General features: G+C 38.3%; 1 protein-coding gene across 1 annotated transcript in view; it reads left to right on the top strand.

Annotated features, from left to right (window-relative positions):
* LOC149085156 (solute carrier family 4 member 11-like) overlaps positions 1 to 15,693 on the top strand; it is a 251,979-nt gene that overhangs the window by 213,853 nt on the left and 22,433 nt on the right. The window contains exon 6 of the mRNA XM_089233001.1: positions 1,450 to 1,573. Coding sequence (XP_089089127.1) covers positions 1,450 to 1,573 — 124 coding nt within the window. The remainder of the gene's footprint in view (positions 1 to 1,449; positions 1,574 to 15,693) is intronic.

Below are 15,693 nucleotides of genomic sequence, written 5' to 3'. Positions count from 1 at the left end.
CCTTATATCGTGTGTCCGATAAAACAAGGCTTCACGAGCATACACAGTGATGAGATTGGAATTCGCTAAAAAGTATTTAATTTCAGGGAATGTTATCTTTTCAGATTATATCTCATACAAAGACTATATAAAACTTCAAACGCTTAACCCCTTTGAAAACAAGTGCTTTTTAGCGAACTTCAATTTCATCACTGTGTATACTCGTGAGGAATGGTCAGGAAGCCTTTTTTTATCGAACACATGATATGCGTCATCTTAGTCTTCTATTGTGGACACTTCTACTGGTCCAAGAGAATTCTAAAACGTTCGAAATTTTCTCATCATGAATCACGGTATTGCTATTCCTTTCTGCTAATCTGTCGAAGAAGACGACCTGGCCCCCTTTTTATACACAGAATAAAATTCGTTGTTATTCAAGAAATTATTAACCAGTGTCTTAGACATATATTGATATTCTGTCCAATTTCTCGAGAAATCAATTTACAGTTTCTTAAAACGAAGATCTCTTACCTTTTTCTGTAAGAGGTATAGCATTTTGCCTCGCGCCGAATTTTTATGAATCGAGCTTCGGGAAAAACAACTACGCCGAATTATTTGAGAATCTTCCAGAAACGATGCTTAACTAAAAGGATATGCAAATTAGGTAAGTGCCTTGAAGAAATGGGAGTGGCCATAGTTTTTTCCCCATTTGAATCGCAATGATAAAAGAAAAAAAAATTTCTGAAAAGTATTGCGAATTTTCGAATGAGTTTCCAAGATATCATTTTTCATTGTCTTCGTCATCTCTGATAAAAATTTCGAAAAATTCTGACTGTTAATTATTTTTTAATCGCCATTTTTCAAATGGCCCTATCATTTCTTCCACCACCGTATGTGGCTAGTCGAAAAAAATGAAGACGTTGTATTTCTCACAAATTTTTTTAACAGTTAGAATCTAGTTTGATATAGTATGTTTTGAAATGGCTTGCATAGACTTGCACGCATTTGGCCCAGCGTGTCTACTGCACTCAGAAAACATGCTTTAACCCGTCTTTGACATGACATTGTTTATTAAATAACCTCGGCTTTGTTCTTTTGTTCTGATTCATCTTCGATAAAAGTAATCGCTGTCATTGCTGTTCCGATTTTTCATTCAAGGGGATAGGAGGAATTACAAGAAGTAAGGTCAAGAGTTCTATAGTGGGTACTATAATGAAGATATTTCTTCTTATCTGTAGAGTGGGGAGGGAAATGAAGCAGTATACATTAGTTTTTTTGTCAACATGAGGGCGTGTGCCGATTTCAGCCATCGACGGTGGTTGTCAACAAAGCTTAGGCAATTACGAAAACAAAATTGGTTACAGTAGGTTTTCTGGAAACGACAGACACGCTGGGCTATTGCATACCTCGTATAAGCCAACAAAAACCACTAACTAAAGTAAATTTAAAATGGTTGACTTCATTTTACAGGTGCAACCTCACCTCTCTACAAAAACGTCATGTGGCTATAGCCCGCTTAAAACATCCTGCTAACATGGGTAGAACGCTTCATGAGGTGCGATTCTTCGTTCTCGTCCTGACGCCGAGTAAAGAGGTTAGTGAAATTACGATTATATACGATTTTATTATCAAAATTCTTAAAAAGTTAAGAAATTTTTAATTGTATTGCAGTTTTTTTTATTTTTTAGAAATTTAGAAAATTTGGTTCATAAATTTTTTGATAAAATATGAGATCGACATTATACCTTTTTGAATTATCTGTTCTTAAAGTAAGGGTTATAATTGTAATCAAGCTTGCAGCTGGATGATTTTATGTCAGTGGTCATGAACCTGGTGTTGGTGGATGCTATCGCTATTATTCAGGTCCGTAACTAGGCTGGGTAACCGTGGCACTGATTCAGGGACCCGAACCAAATGTGGGATCCCACAAAAAATGTATGATTAATAATTTGCGTAATAATAACCCTTTCAAGAGGGCCCCAAGAAGGCCCGCTACGGCCCTGCTATCATCAAGGTTTTTCCCTTGGCGCCAAGGAATGACTGATAAATTGCTATGATACAACTTACAATTGCTATGATACAACTTACAATTGCTATGATACAACTTACAATTGCTATGATACAACTTACAATTGCTATGATACAACTTACAATTGCTATGATACAACTTACAATTGCTATGATACAACTTACAATTGCTATGATACAACTTACAATTGCTATGATACAACTTACAATTGCTATGATACAACTTACAATTGCTATGATACAACTTACAATTGCTATGATACAACTTACAATTGCTATGATACAACTTACAATTGCTAGGTAACAATTGTAACGACTATGCTACAGTAAATGAAGTAGTCGTTTTTGACAGGTTTTGAGATTTTCACTCGCCACCCTTACAAAAAAATTATGCGTCCCTTTTCCAGGCATGCATAATGGACATGAAGATTGGTAACCACAGTGTTACGTGACTTAATCTACACAGAGTGCAAACTAAAGTCCACATATACAGGGTGATTCAGAAAAGATGAGAAAAACTTTAAGAGGTGATAGTACATACCAATACGAACAATTGCCATCAACGAATGCATGGTCTAACATGAAACGCAAATGCACTGGCGCATTTCACAACGGCCGCTCCACCGACGTTAAAACGACATTTCTGTTGAACTTTATCGGTATAAAAAGAACACCATGCATGCAAATGTAACCTGGGGAAGAAGAAGAACCCGTATGAAAATCTGCGTCACAGTGAATAAAAGGCACGGACGACAGACCTGTGAAGTTATTCCAGCGTGCAACCGCGCGTGCGCGCGTTCTAACAGTTGTAACGTTCCGGATAATGGCGCACTTTAGTAATACTGAAAAAGCAGACATGCATTTCATTTACGGAGCTGCAAACGGAAAACCCACAGAAGCAGCACGAATGTACGGTGAGCGTTTTCCCCACAGGCGGTTGCCCAATCCGAAAACATTTGCGCTCTTGCATCGGCAGCTGTGCGAAACTGGATGTTTTCTTGCTTCCGGGTCTGATGCAGGTCGTACAAGGACTGCCAGAACACCAGGTGGGGAAGACGAGATTTTGGAGATGGTGACAGATCAGCCAACTACAAGCACACGAGCTGTGAGCCGTAGCCTTGGTGTGCCATAATCCACGACATGGCGGGCACTAAAGATTGAGAGGTTGCGCCCATACCATTTTCAACGAGTCCAAGCATTGAATGAACAAGATTATGCTCGTCGCGTAAACTTCGCTCGCTGGCTCCTACAGCAGAGTGCAGCACGGCAAGTGTACTTGCCTATGTCTGGGCGTCTGTAAATCCACATGCGCATCAGCGACGCTTCTCCATCAATGTTTGGGCAGGAATCATCGGCAACCACCTAATAGGACCGTATCTTCTGCCGCAACGCCTTTTGACGAGGACAAATACCGGATGTTTCTGCAAGAAGTACTGACGGATTTGCTGGAGGATGTTCCAACTGCCCTCCGGCGGCGTATGTGGTTCCAGCACGATGGAGATCCAGCCCATTTTGGGCGAGAGGTACGGCACCATTTGGACGTCACTTTTCCAAACCGATGGATCGAACGAGGTGGTTCTATAGCTTGGCCACCACGATTGCCCGATGTGTCATGTCTTGATTTCTTTTTGTGGGGACAGCTGGAGAGTCTGGTGTATGAGACGCAAGACTTCGCGATATGCCTGGAATATTCCAGAGCGTTCGCCAATCCCCCCTTCGCCGCTGTTCTTCTTGCATAACCGTTGGTGGTCGCACTTTTGAACAATTATTGTGAACTATTCATTAAAATTGCTTTTAAAGTACAGGTATACGTTATTCGTGTGTTTTCTCCTCGTATCCTCGGTTTTACTATGTTACGCCCTGTAGCACGTTTGCATTTCATTTTAGACCATGCATTCTTTTATGAAAATTGTTTTTGTGTGTACTACCACCTCTTAAAGTTTTTCTCATTTTTTCTGAATCGCCCTGTATATCATTTAACTTTTAAAGCGTTTATCATAGAAACATACTTCCAATAAAAAGTTGAATTGAAATATAGTAATTATTTTATTCATTTAGTACATAGGGATTTTAAGTTTAAAAGGTTGGGGTTTTTTTTACAAAATGACCATTCTGTAAACTTTTCATTGATATAATGAAAATTTAAACAGGAATAAAAATCATTTTTGTTGCATTTTTCTGAGATAAATGCTGCAGGGCATGTAAGGGGATTAAATTAAAAAGTTTGCGTTTATGACGAAGAAATAATTTCATCTGAGAAGCACTGGTAATGTTACCAACAAGGCGGTATTAAAACCACAGAACTTAATTGTTGTCCATTATTAAAGGTGGTATGAAGCAATGCGTAACACACATATGTTTGTACAGTATACAGCTGTATCTAAACGCATCCCATTGCAAGAGAGAGAGTACCTCTGCACGTTGGTACCCGTATGTAAATTTAATGGTAACCAAAACAAGGGTTACAGTTAGGCAAAGTCTAGCGAGTCAGTGTTTTCCCACAATTTGTTTACGCATTTAACATTCAATGCAGCTAAGCTTCCATTTGTGTGAGTTACAACACGTGAATGTTAGATTTCCCGGACATTCGCAATTAGGTCACAGCTAGACACAAGTATCTAGGGACCATAATTCGGAGCGTATTGCAACATTCATGTTACAGCCGTGAACTTCACTAGGCAGCGGAGAAACACAGCTTACGTCAGCAAACTAAACCGCATGGGTTAAGATTCAATATTAAACTTCAGAGCGATTCCAGATCCAAATATTTTGAAATTTACGTAATACAGGATGGCAGAAGTCCTGACCTGTTTTGAAAAAAAATATTTTTTAAAAATTTGGGTAGGCTGTGTGGCATAGGCGCTTCCACAAGTTCTGACGTGAATGCGTTTTTTCTGCCTTGAATCGCGCGGTATAACCGGCTTTGTCTTTGGAATAGCTAACAAACGATACCAATGTCATTCATTTTCGTTGTGAACTGCTCGAGGTATAACGGAAAACGGTTTTTTACGAATCAGAGCAACGGGCCAGACGGAAAGAGATATTGAAACCGGAGTAATATCGTTGAATGCACCTTTCCAATGTACATCTGACGATACCATTGTTTTTGATTTGCGTTGGTTACTTCCTGAGATATAAGCGTTTCAAGAATTTCGTCAAGCAACTTTTTGAGAATGCTCCCACTATCGCCAGATGATTATTAAAACACGTATTTCACGTCAAAAGCTGTTAAAGATAAAGACAAACAGCTTAAAGAATTTTGAAAGAGAAAAGGTTTCGAAGTTTTTTTTTTTTACTTACTGCAAAATTCCTACATGTGCACCTTTATTGACGCGGAGGATATCAGCAAAGCCGCAACTAGGGGGGGGGGGGGGCAGGCGGGTTTGGTGCCCCGGGCGCTGCACCAGAGGAGGCACGTATTCCACCCCTTAATCTCAAATTCAATATTACTAGGGGCATCAAAATGCATGCTTGCCTCGGCTGACCACGTATCTAGTTGTGACCCTGGATATCAGCCTATATAGCATTTCTTGCACGAAGAGAAAGAACAGAAAGAATGGAAGTAAGGATAGCAGTATATATAAAACGAATGAAAATATATAAAAAAAAACAAACTTTAAAACCTTTTCTTTCAAATGTTTTAAGCCGTCTGTCTCTATCTTTAACAGCTTTTTCTATGTTTGTTTCAAAACCGGTCCAGACTTCAAAGCCACAAAGAATTTAATGCATGAAAAAATTTAAAAAAAAATCCACAAAGCAAATTAGAAAGTTTAATGGCAACAACCGACAACAGAAATAAAACTAATAATCTTTTTTAAACTTCCATTCATCGTAACACTCATGTTACAAATAGCATGGCAAGAAATGCTATATAGACTTGACATCTTCCGCATCACTAAAGGTACGCATGTAGAAATTTTGTAGTAAGTAAAAAAACTTTAAAACGTTCTCTTTCTGAAATTCTTTAAGCCATTTGTCTCCATCTTTTATTAACAGTTTTTCTGAAATATTTTTTCAAAACAAGTCAGGACTTCAGAACCACCCTGTATTTATTTATTTATTTATTCAATATTGATTGGCCGAGGCCTATACAAGAGGATGCGGAATTATATATGGCGAAAGTGACGATTAATGGTACGAGAGAATTCGGAAATCGTGGTGCAATCTACAATATTTGATGGTAGGTTGTTCCAGTCGATAATAGTTCTTGGGAAAAAGCTAAATTTGTGACAATCTGAAGAGGCAGAGATGGTCTGTAATTTTTTGGAATGATTGAGTCTAACAGAGAAATGAGAAGGTTTGATTAGAATATTGGAGGTGTCAATATTAAAAAACCCGTGGAGGATAGTCGGAGGGAGTATATTGCATAATCCTCGCTCGTTTTTACGTCAAGAAAAATTTCTTCATTACATGTGAGGAACTTAACATAAAATTTTACATTTAAACGAAAAAAATGAAATCTCTAAATTAAAAATCCTTAAAAAATTCAGTTGTTTATCAACCACAAATTGAATTTAAATTTTCCCCTAAAATTTCTTCAGTGGATATTTCTAGAAATTTATATAATGGGAATTTTTTGAAATTGTGAAATCAGAAGTATAATGAAAGTAGTTAGAGGATATATATATAGTGGATTTTTTTTTTTTTGTGTGTGTGTGTGTAAAGAAGTTTTAATCGCGCGCACGCGGTCGGAAATACCGAAAATACTGGCATTTTAATCTCAGATCGATCTGCCCCTCTACGTTTTGTCTGATCATTTTTCGTAGATAGAGGGCGCCACCAACCAATATACTTTGTTCTCTTGTTAAGTTTCAGCGACGGAAATATTTTTTAACGATTTTTTATGGGATTTTTTTTTAGATAATTAGAGACACACACACAGGCAGCTCCGTTCTCTTTCCTCTCAACAATTGCTGATGAACAATTCCAAAGAAATAATGAAGTCACTTTGTCTTTATGTAAAACGACTAACGAGCATTTTTAATGTTAACAGACTTGAGATATGACGTCAGATATCAGAGCATTAATTATCCATGCACCGACGCTGATGACATAGAGCACGGGTTTCCGACTGGTGCTCCGTGGAACCCTGGGGTTCCGTGATAGCTTCTTTGGGGTTCCGCATGATCAATGGTGATGTGATAGAGACGGATTTGAAAGAATCCAGACCACTCTCTCTTGGACGACTTAGAAACAGTTACATTACATTTTTCCACATCGAATTTTCAAACGAGAAGTTATACAAAAATACAAATACAACGCCACAACAGGCAAAATGCCCAACGAGGTGGCTGATAAAAAGATGCCCATAAAAATATGGTTGTCATATGTTTCAAAAATACAGCAACCCAATTAAAAATGCAATTAACACAAACGAGAAGTTCATGAATGTCATTTTTGGTTTGATCATGAAGCTATAAGATGCAAAAATGTGTGATGGGGGTTTTTTGGAAATTTTTCATCCAAACTAGAAGTGAAGATTCTTGAACTGCAGAATTTACGTGTACTTTGCGGGACACCCAGGGCCATCTTAACACATGAGTCCCATTCGATCACAGCACGGGGACTCCATTCTCCTAGAGACTTACAAAATAAGATCTGACACAATGTTTTGTGACAGTAAATATGTAAATTAAGAGATGTTGCCTAAAACCTCTTTCGTTTTGCCCTGGAGCTGTGATGATGTTGCGACGCTAATAGGGACACTACTTTTTCTAAATAAATATTGAAAACTTGGTTTGACTTCTCCGCAGAAGCTTCTCGTTATCATCAAGGGTTGTGTAGAAGGAACATAACTACCAAGGGTTCCATGAGAAGTTATACGTTGGAAACCCCTGACACATAGAGAATTGATCTTTAAGTATGTATTGATCTAATTCAAAGATGCTCACCCTTATGGAGAGTGCGGGCCACTTCATTGGTTTTAAAACATGTCGCAGGCCACTTCATCGGTTTCAAAACATATCGTGGGCCACTTCATTGGTTTTAAAGCGTGTGGCGTGCTGCTTAAGTGATCTGGAAATGTGTTGCTGAAAAAACGGGCTGCCTGAGACATCTGGAAATGTGTTGCTGAAAAAACGGGCTGCCTGAGACATCTTTAAATGTGCAACGAGTCACTTAAGTCGGTGTTTCTTGTGGTCCATGAAGATGGAATAGGTCGTCCGCAACCAGACTTGAAAATTCAATTTCAAGAAAATGGAAATTATTCAATAGTATGTACCTAACCTTATAATTATATTCACATAAGCTCGAATAAAAAATTAGGCCCAGATACTGTAAATTAGTGGTTTATTGAGCTATTTTGGTGGTCCTTGAATTCAGAAAGGTTGAGAAACATTGACTTGAGTGATCTGTAAATGCAGGGTCACCCTTACCACACGCGGGACCCGGTAACGAAGCTAGATGCATCTCAACAGTTTCGGGGCACCAGAAATATTTAGAACCCCCCTTTGCCCCGATTTTATATATTTCGGGGAGGAAGGGAATCGGTACCCATTATTTCAGCATATACAGGAATGTTGAGAAATATCCATACAAAACATTTCAAGTACACAATTAAATGTAAATCAACACAAAAATTGGTGAAAATTCAGCACTGAAAGTAATTTCAAACAAATGGGAGATAAAATTCCCGAAACTATGTAACAAAATTTTTAGGCTTGATGAATTAGAATTAATTAAAAGAAACAATTATAGCATCAATGAAAAGTCAGAATTGATGAAAGAAATAAATCCAAAATTAATGCAAGAAAATAACTTCAGAAATGATTAAACTTTTCAGAATTTACTGACGACAAAATTCCAGAATTGATGAAAGAAATAGTTCTAGAATAAATGAAACTTCAGAGAATTGGTGGAAGAAGAAAATCTAGAATTGATGAAAATTCAGAATTAACGGAATAAATAGTTCCAGAATTGTTGAAAATTCGGAATTAACGCTTCGAGAGCTTCTCATCGACTGCATTCATTTCTTGGGAGAGTTCTTTCACTTCAGATACGGCAGTCCTTATGTCATCCTTCACCCCAGCTATGGCAGTGTGGCGACGTCATCGTTTACCTCAACTATGGCAATGGCGATGTCTCCCTTCATAGTGACAATGACAACATCCTCTCTGAAGGCAGCAATGGAGGTGGTGACATCTTTTTTGACAGCAACGATGGATGTGTTGAAAGCGGTGACATCTTCTTTGACAGCAACGATGGATGTGTTGAAAGCGGTGACATCTTCTTTGGCAGCAGCAATGGATGTGTTGAAAGCGGTGACATCTTTGACGGCAGCGATGAATGTGTTGCCAGCGGTGACAAGAGCGTAGCGGGGGGAACTTGGGGGTCTGGTCCCCCCCCCCCCGAAATGTGAGAAAATGACCGAAAAAGGGAAAAAGATGGCCAAATCTATTGTTCTATCATTTTGGTTTCCCCCCCCCCCGAAATGAAAGTGGTTCCCCCGAACGAAATTTCTGGCTACGCCCGTGAGCGGTGACATCTTCTTTCACGGCAGTGATATATGTGTTGACGGCCGTGACATCTTTCATGGCTGAGCTGGTTGACTGGATCTTGTCCGCAATACCTGACTTCATCTGACCCATCAAAGACATCAGCCGGCTCAGCTGTTCTCGCATCTCGTCCATCTCCATTCCTCTCGTTTTCACCATTCAACTCCTTGAATTATCCCACTTCTGACACCAAATTGTTCCGGATAATGTCTCACAAGTCCTTGAAATGATCAGAGGAGATGAAGCAGTTTTCAGGACGTCACTTATTCACAGAAAACAGCTATTTTACACGTACTTACAAGTAGACAAAACGCGATCGATTAATAAGAATCTCGCACTAAGCTTGAAGTCTAACAAGACTGACTCTCCCTCCTTCTGTCCGTGCATCGCTTTTAGACTCGTCGAACCTCCGAGAGACAGTTTCCAGATAATTCTATTTCGTAATACCAACTTGGTGGCACCACTTCCAAAAGTCAAAAGAGATTCTCTAGACAAATCTGAAAGATTAAGCATATCTTGATATTTCCGTTTTGTCAACAGGAGATTGCTGTCCCGAGGGGTTCTTCGAAAATTCCGGAAAGACCTAATTTTCGTAACATTACTTTTCTATCATTGTTGAAAAATGTACAGCAATATGTTCGGTGGTGTATTCACTGGAGGGGGGGGGGGGCTTAGCCGGCTATAGTCCAGAGCAGAAAGTTCAGAGGGGCAGCAAATTTGAGGAATGAGTGACCAAGAAATTTGTTAGAATGGGAGAAGGGCGGTATAATTTGTATAGCCCTCAATAGATCTGCCTCTGCCCAGCAGGGGCGCGTGTCGAAGGGGGTACAAAAATTTTCTTCCTCAGAAATTTTCAGTTACCACCCTTCAAAATGTATTTAAATGAACAAAAATTGGTTACTATAGCATATAAAGGGTAATTTTTGCGATTAATATTAAATTTTTTTCTAAATTTTGGACGACTTCGAGGGGAGCATGGGATCCCCTGAATACCTCCCTGCGTACACCTCTGCTGCCCAGACAGCAAGGAATCAGGTCAGTGAAGGACCTAGAGAGTTTGCGAGCACGTGAGCAAAAGAGTGTGTAAGCATGTGAGTGACCAAAACAGTGTGCAAGCATGTAAGTGACCGAAACAATGTGCAAGTATGTGAGTGACTTAAACAGTGCCCAAGCATGTGAATGACTAAAAGAGGGAATATAACAAAGATATATTTGCAGGAGTGGGGGTGGGGGGGGGGTAGGCAAAGCGGGTTATAGCACAAAACCATAAAAGCGCCTCTGAATATGTCTCCCCCACAGATGGTATTTCTCTCCAAAATGCAGTATTTTTAAAAATTTGTTCACACAAAGAAATTTGATTTTTCATGATTTTTTCAGAAAATGAAATTTTCAGAAATTTTATCCTGATTTTCAATCTGAAATTCTTTTTTCATGACCATGAACAAAAATAAATTTCCTAAAAATCCAGAAAAAAAAATGTCACAAGGTTTCCAAAATTATAATTTTACCAATTGTTTTTCTTAAGCTAAATTTATTTATTTATATTAATTACAAAGTTAATTAATTGGAAAGTTACATTAATTACAAAGAAAAACATGCTAAATTAACGCTCAATTTTTTTTAAATTTCTCAAATGCTCCACCCTATATTTCAGGAACAGCAGTTGTTCCTTCAATCGATTCTTATACTGTAAGACTTCCATTCAAAACTTTCAAGGGAATTAATAGAATACCAACACTAATTTTAGTGATTAAATCGAAAAAGTTCGAGAATAATAGTTCAAGAAGAATCATTGGGTCCCAAATATGCTGGCATTCATTACATTTTCTTTTCAATAGAAAAGGTTAGGAAATTTAGCTCAATTGATGATGAGTCAATTTTCTTAGAGAAAACGTAAAAGTCAAATAAGAACCAACTAATTTTCTGAAAAGATTTCTCACGAAGATAAGTTTTCAGACACGTTGATAACTCTTTCCTCTCTCCCCAGACAGTAATCATTTAAAAAGCCAGACGTATTAAGTATTTTTAAGAAAGACCTCACACACACAAAATGATGGATGAAAATATAAATATAACAAGCAACCAACTTTTTCACTTGCAAAAATATTGCCATGTCATTATTTCTCTCCAACCAACTCCGCATTTCGTTCTGATTCAATAATAAAAACAGAGAACTTCGATATTGTGAAAACACTTTCAATACTGAGAAAACCCTTCAAACTACAAAAAATAAAGGGTCCGGAAAGCCTATACTCTCAAGGGAAAATTCCACGATAAATTATCACCTATATTTTATCCAAACTACCAATATTTATGAAGCCTTAACTATACGCTCTTAAAATAATGGCTATAGTTATTAGAATCAATTCATAGTAATCGAATCCGTCAAATTAATCTTCGAATTCTTCAAATAAAGTGTATTATTTCCATTCATCATACTCATTTCAAAATTTGCACTTAAGATCACCATAAGGTTTTTAGAAAATTAAATAATGCTCATTAATTAAGAGTGATAGGCAGAGTCGATTAGACTTCTGCAAAAGACTCTAATCACCCTTCCAGTCCATAAAATGATCATGATATAAATGATCAAATCCCCACAAAAAATGATTTAAAATATAATATAATTATTTAAAAAATTCACATCGTTTGGGAACATCGCAATAACGTTTACGGATGACTATATTTTAACTTAATTTCAGGAAATTGAATTGCTCTCATATCCATCGTTTCACTGAGATATACAGTGTGTCTATAAATAATTGGAGCTGTTTGGTGATTTTTTTTATGGTTGCAATGATTGAATTCGTTGAGTTTGAGATTACATATGGCAAATACTTCTCAAAGTTTTTGGGTTTTTTTTGGTTTCGTTTTCGATCGCGAGAGGACAGTGGAGACTGACAGTGTAAATAAAATCTGATGAGTGTACATCTATAAAGCATCATCTGTGCGCTGCTCCACTTCCATCACAAAGTTTGTGAATTCTTTGAACTCCGGATTGTAATAGCAAAGTATCGATTGTTTAGGAATGATGGTCAACTATTCTTATGGACTCAACGGCTTCCCTGGTTCTCTGTGGTTTTTTCTTGAGGGCCTATGTGTAAACGACTGTATTTGTGTGTCTCCTCTTACCATCAGATGTACCAAAACAATGGGCTTTCATCATAAAATGTTTCCATCAAATTGGGTAGGAACGTGTCGTATGGTGAGAGGAAAAAACTGACTACAGTGTTGATGTTTTAGAATCATGCAGAAAAAAGCAAATATCAAGCACCTGTGATATCCCAAAAAACTGCGAGTTTTTCGATGTATAAAGAGTTGATCCAAAGAAACCGATTCGAGAGTGGTTTTATTTAGACGGACGAAAAGTTATATCTGATGATATGGTAGAATTAAATCAATATGAGTAAGGAACATGTACAAAAGTATTCATAATTCAATTGACATTATTCAAAACTATCTGTAGTTCGATATAACAACAGGAATGGCACGAAATTTTGTATGGGAATAATAAAAAAAAAAGATATAGGAAGGGATTCCGGAGAAAAATAGTTTTAAAATTCGCCAATGGGAGAAATATAGAGCGTTACAATGTTTGAAGACTTTAAAAATGAATAGAAAAATGAATTACAGTGACGGAACTGAACTCGCGTTTCATTAAGGACTTTGAAGTTCCTGTTAGCGTATAGTATACACAAATCTTATAGGCCAAGAACTGTATCCTTTACACAACATTCTGTACAGTTGGATGTATTATCTCAGAAAAATATTCATCACAGCTCTGTTAATTATCTTCAAATATCCCACATCAAAACGTTCTATGGGATTAGATTCGGGAATGATGCAGCCATTCAATAAGAAAACAACGATTGAGGTGACTCTTCACCCTGTGAAGTGGTGCTTCAAAAACTGCCGTACTGGTATATCTGTGTGTGGGGGCACTTCATCGTGAATAAAAGTTTTCTCGTCCAGATTTGTTTTGATTGAAAATACTGAATAGTAACGCTTCAGCATTTTGCAATATTTCTGGGTGTTAACAAAACAAGTGACTAGTTCTGTCAGAATAGCATTCTCAAATATGAACAACCAATGATGAAATCCACTGTAAAGCCACTCGAAGCAGTTACTTTTGGTGAATGTAAAGGGATTCCCTGTAACGCATGAGATGATTTCGATGCCCAAATTCGACAATTTTAGTTGTCGACAATCCCATACAGATGAAAATGCACCTAATCTCCCCGAAGAATTTTTCAACATCATGCATAATCGACTCACGCTCTGGCAAAAAATGTGAGAGCAAATGCCAATCACTTTCCGCGGTCATTATGTTGTAGTTGCTGTACGCGACTAATCTTGTACAGATAGAAGCGGATAACTTCCGCAAGATTTTCCATCCCGTGAAATATATCCAACTACCCACACAACTCCACGCGCACTATCACGTACGAAGCTCTCCTCTGTATCATCTGATTGCGATTTTTGTAATTGCCTCCTGTGGTACAGGTTTCCAATTCCAACCTTTACGAATATAAATGCGAAGGCCACAACAGGCAAATTGCCCAACGAGGTGGCTGAAAGAGGTTTGCTAGCAATTCGAGTTACTAGCGATCCTGTTACTTCAAACTTCTGAATCATCGATTTCAATTCGTTAACTGAAAGCGGACCCTTGCGCAAATTTCAACGGATTCTAAATTCACGAAGAGCGGTTGCTGCAGTGGACTGATGAATATAAAATAACTCCATTAGTAACGCCCACGGATGTAACACAACGCCCATAACTGAACAGAATTGATGATTATCATGTCTGAATGAACCCCCCCCCCTTCCTTTTATAGACCAAAGTTGCCACTGTAGACAAAAACTTGCATTTCGACGCTTTCAGCTCCAACTCATGCAAATTTTCTGCTCCGTATGCCCTCTATTGGCAAATTGTGGAACTTTTTAAGACGAATCTTCTTCCTATGACTTAGTCCCAATTTGAAATTTTGTGACATTTCGGTTGTTAGATCGAGATACAGATGGCTTTTAGTAATGTCAGTTTAATTATAGCCACCCTCTTTGAGGAAGTCAGAATGCATTTGGGTTCATAAGAAAAAAAATCACCACACGCGTTCAGGCAAGCATCCGCTTTCTTGAACTGATAGCAGATAGTATCCATGAATTGGGCTTTTGGTTCAATACTACAATCACACATTGAGTAAACTTCTTAAAGTCATCATCGCTAAGTGATCAAGCGTTCTTTCGTGGCGTGTTTTTATTGCGCAATGCTAGTCCTTACTCCTATGTCTTTTTGCTCTTTTTTTTTTTGTTTAAAGGTCTGAAAGCCGTGGGTTGACAAATCAAAGCGGTAGGATGGGTGGTACAGAACCTCACGTCAGTTACATGCTTAAAGCGTGCTGCACAATAAATTCACCAACATAACAAAAAGAATGGCATGCAAACAAAATCACACTACGGGAAAGCATGCTAGTCACCAATATGATTGCATTTTAATGTGTCGTTGTGGCAAAACAACCAAAGCCAGCCCATCACGGGCGGTATCTGCCTCTCCCCAAAGAATTAGATGCTTACCTAAATATCTATGGTGACCAGGGCCATCTTTTGCCACTGTGGTGATCGACTGATCATAATGATGGGCTCGCATTGTGAGGTCTCGGGTTCGAACCCCACTGGTGCCACAGTGGTGATCGGCTGAAGTTGGTTTTCTGTGGTTCCCAAATTCGAGGAGTGAATCTGAGCCGATTTCCCAGTTGAAAAGTCTCACCCCAGCGAGCAACAGGCTTACAAACGGTACAAATATTAAATCATTACACTTCACTTCTGAAATATAGATGGCAGCACTGAAAAATCAGACACAACACCATAATCGCAGTCAGATAGTTAGATACTTACACTTCCGGCACAACTTACTAGGTAGTAAATTGCCCATGGTAATAGACCTGAGTTGTGCTCGGTTTGAAAGAAAGAAAGAGGGTCATCTTAGCTTTAAACACCATGGGGGGGGGGTCCAATGATGTCCTGAGGCACCTACCCAATTTGAAGTATCTGCCTACCAATTTCCATATTTAACCTCGAAAATCGCAGTACCAAATCTCATTGTGACGTGACCCCTAATACATTTAAGACCTGTAGGCCATGCCTTGGTGGGGCCCATACGTTAAGACGGCCCTGATGGTGACATTTTCTAATGAAT

Source organism: Pholcus phalangioides, unplaced genomic scaffold (assembly GCF_987345545.1).
Source record: "Pholcus phalangioides strain wild (caught in Gottingen) unplaced genomic scaffold, Ppha-v1.0 ptg000007l_1, whole genome shotgun sequence".
Taxonomy (NCBI): domain Eukaryota; kingdom Metazoa; phylum Arthropoda; class Arachnida; order Araneae; family Pholcidae; genus Pholcus; species Pholcus phalangioides.
This window is presented reverse-complemented; position numbering and strand designations above follow the sequence as displayed.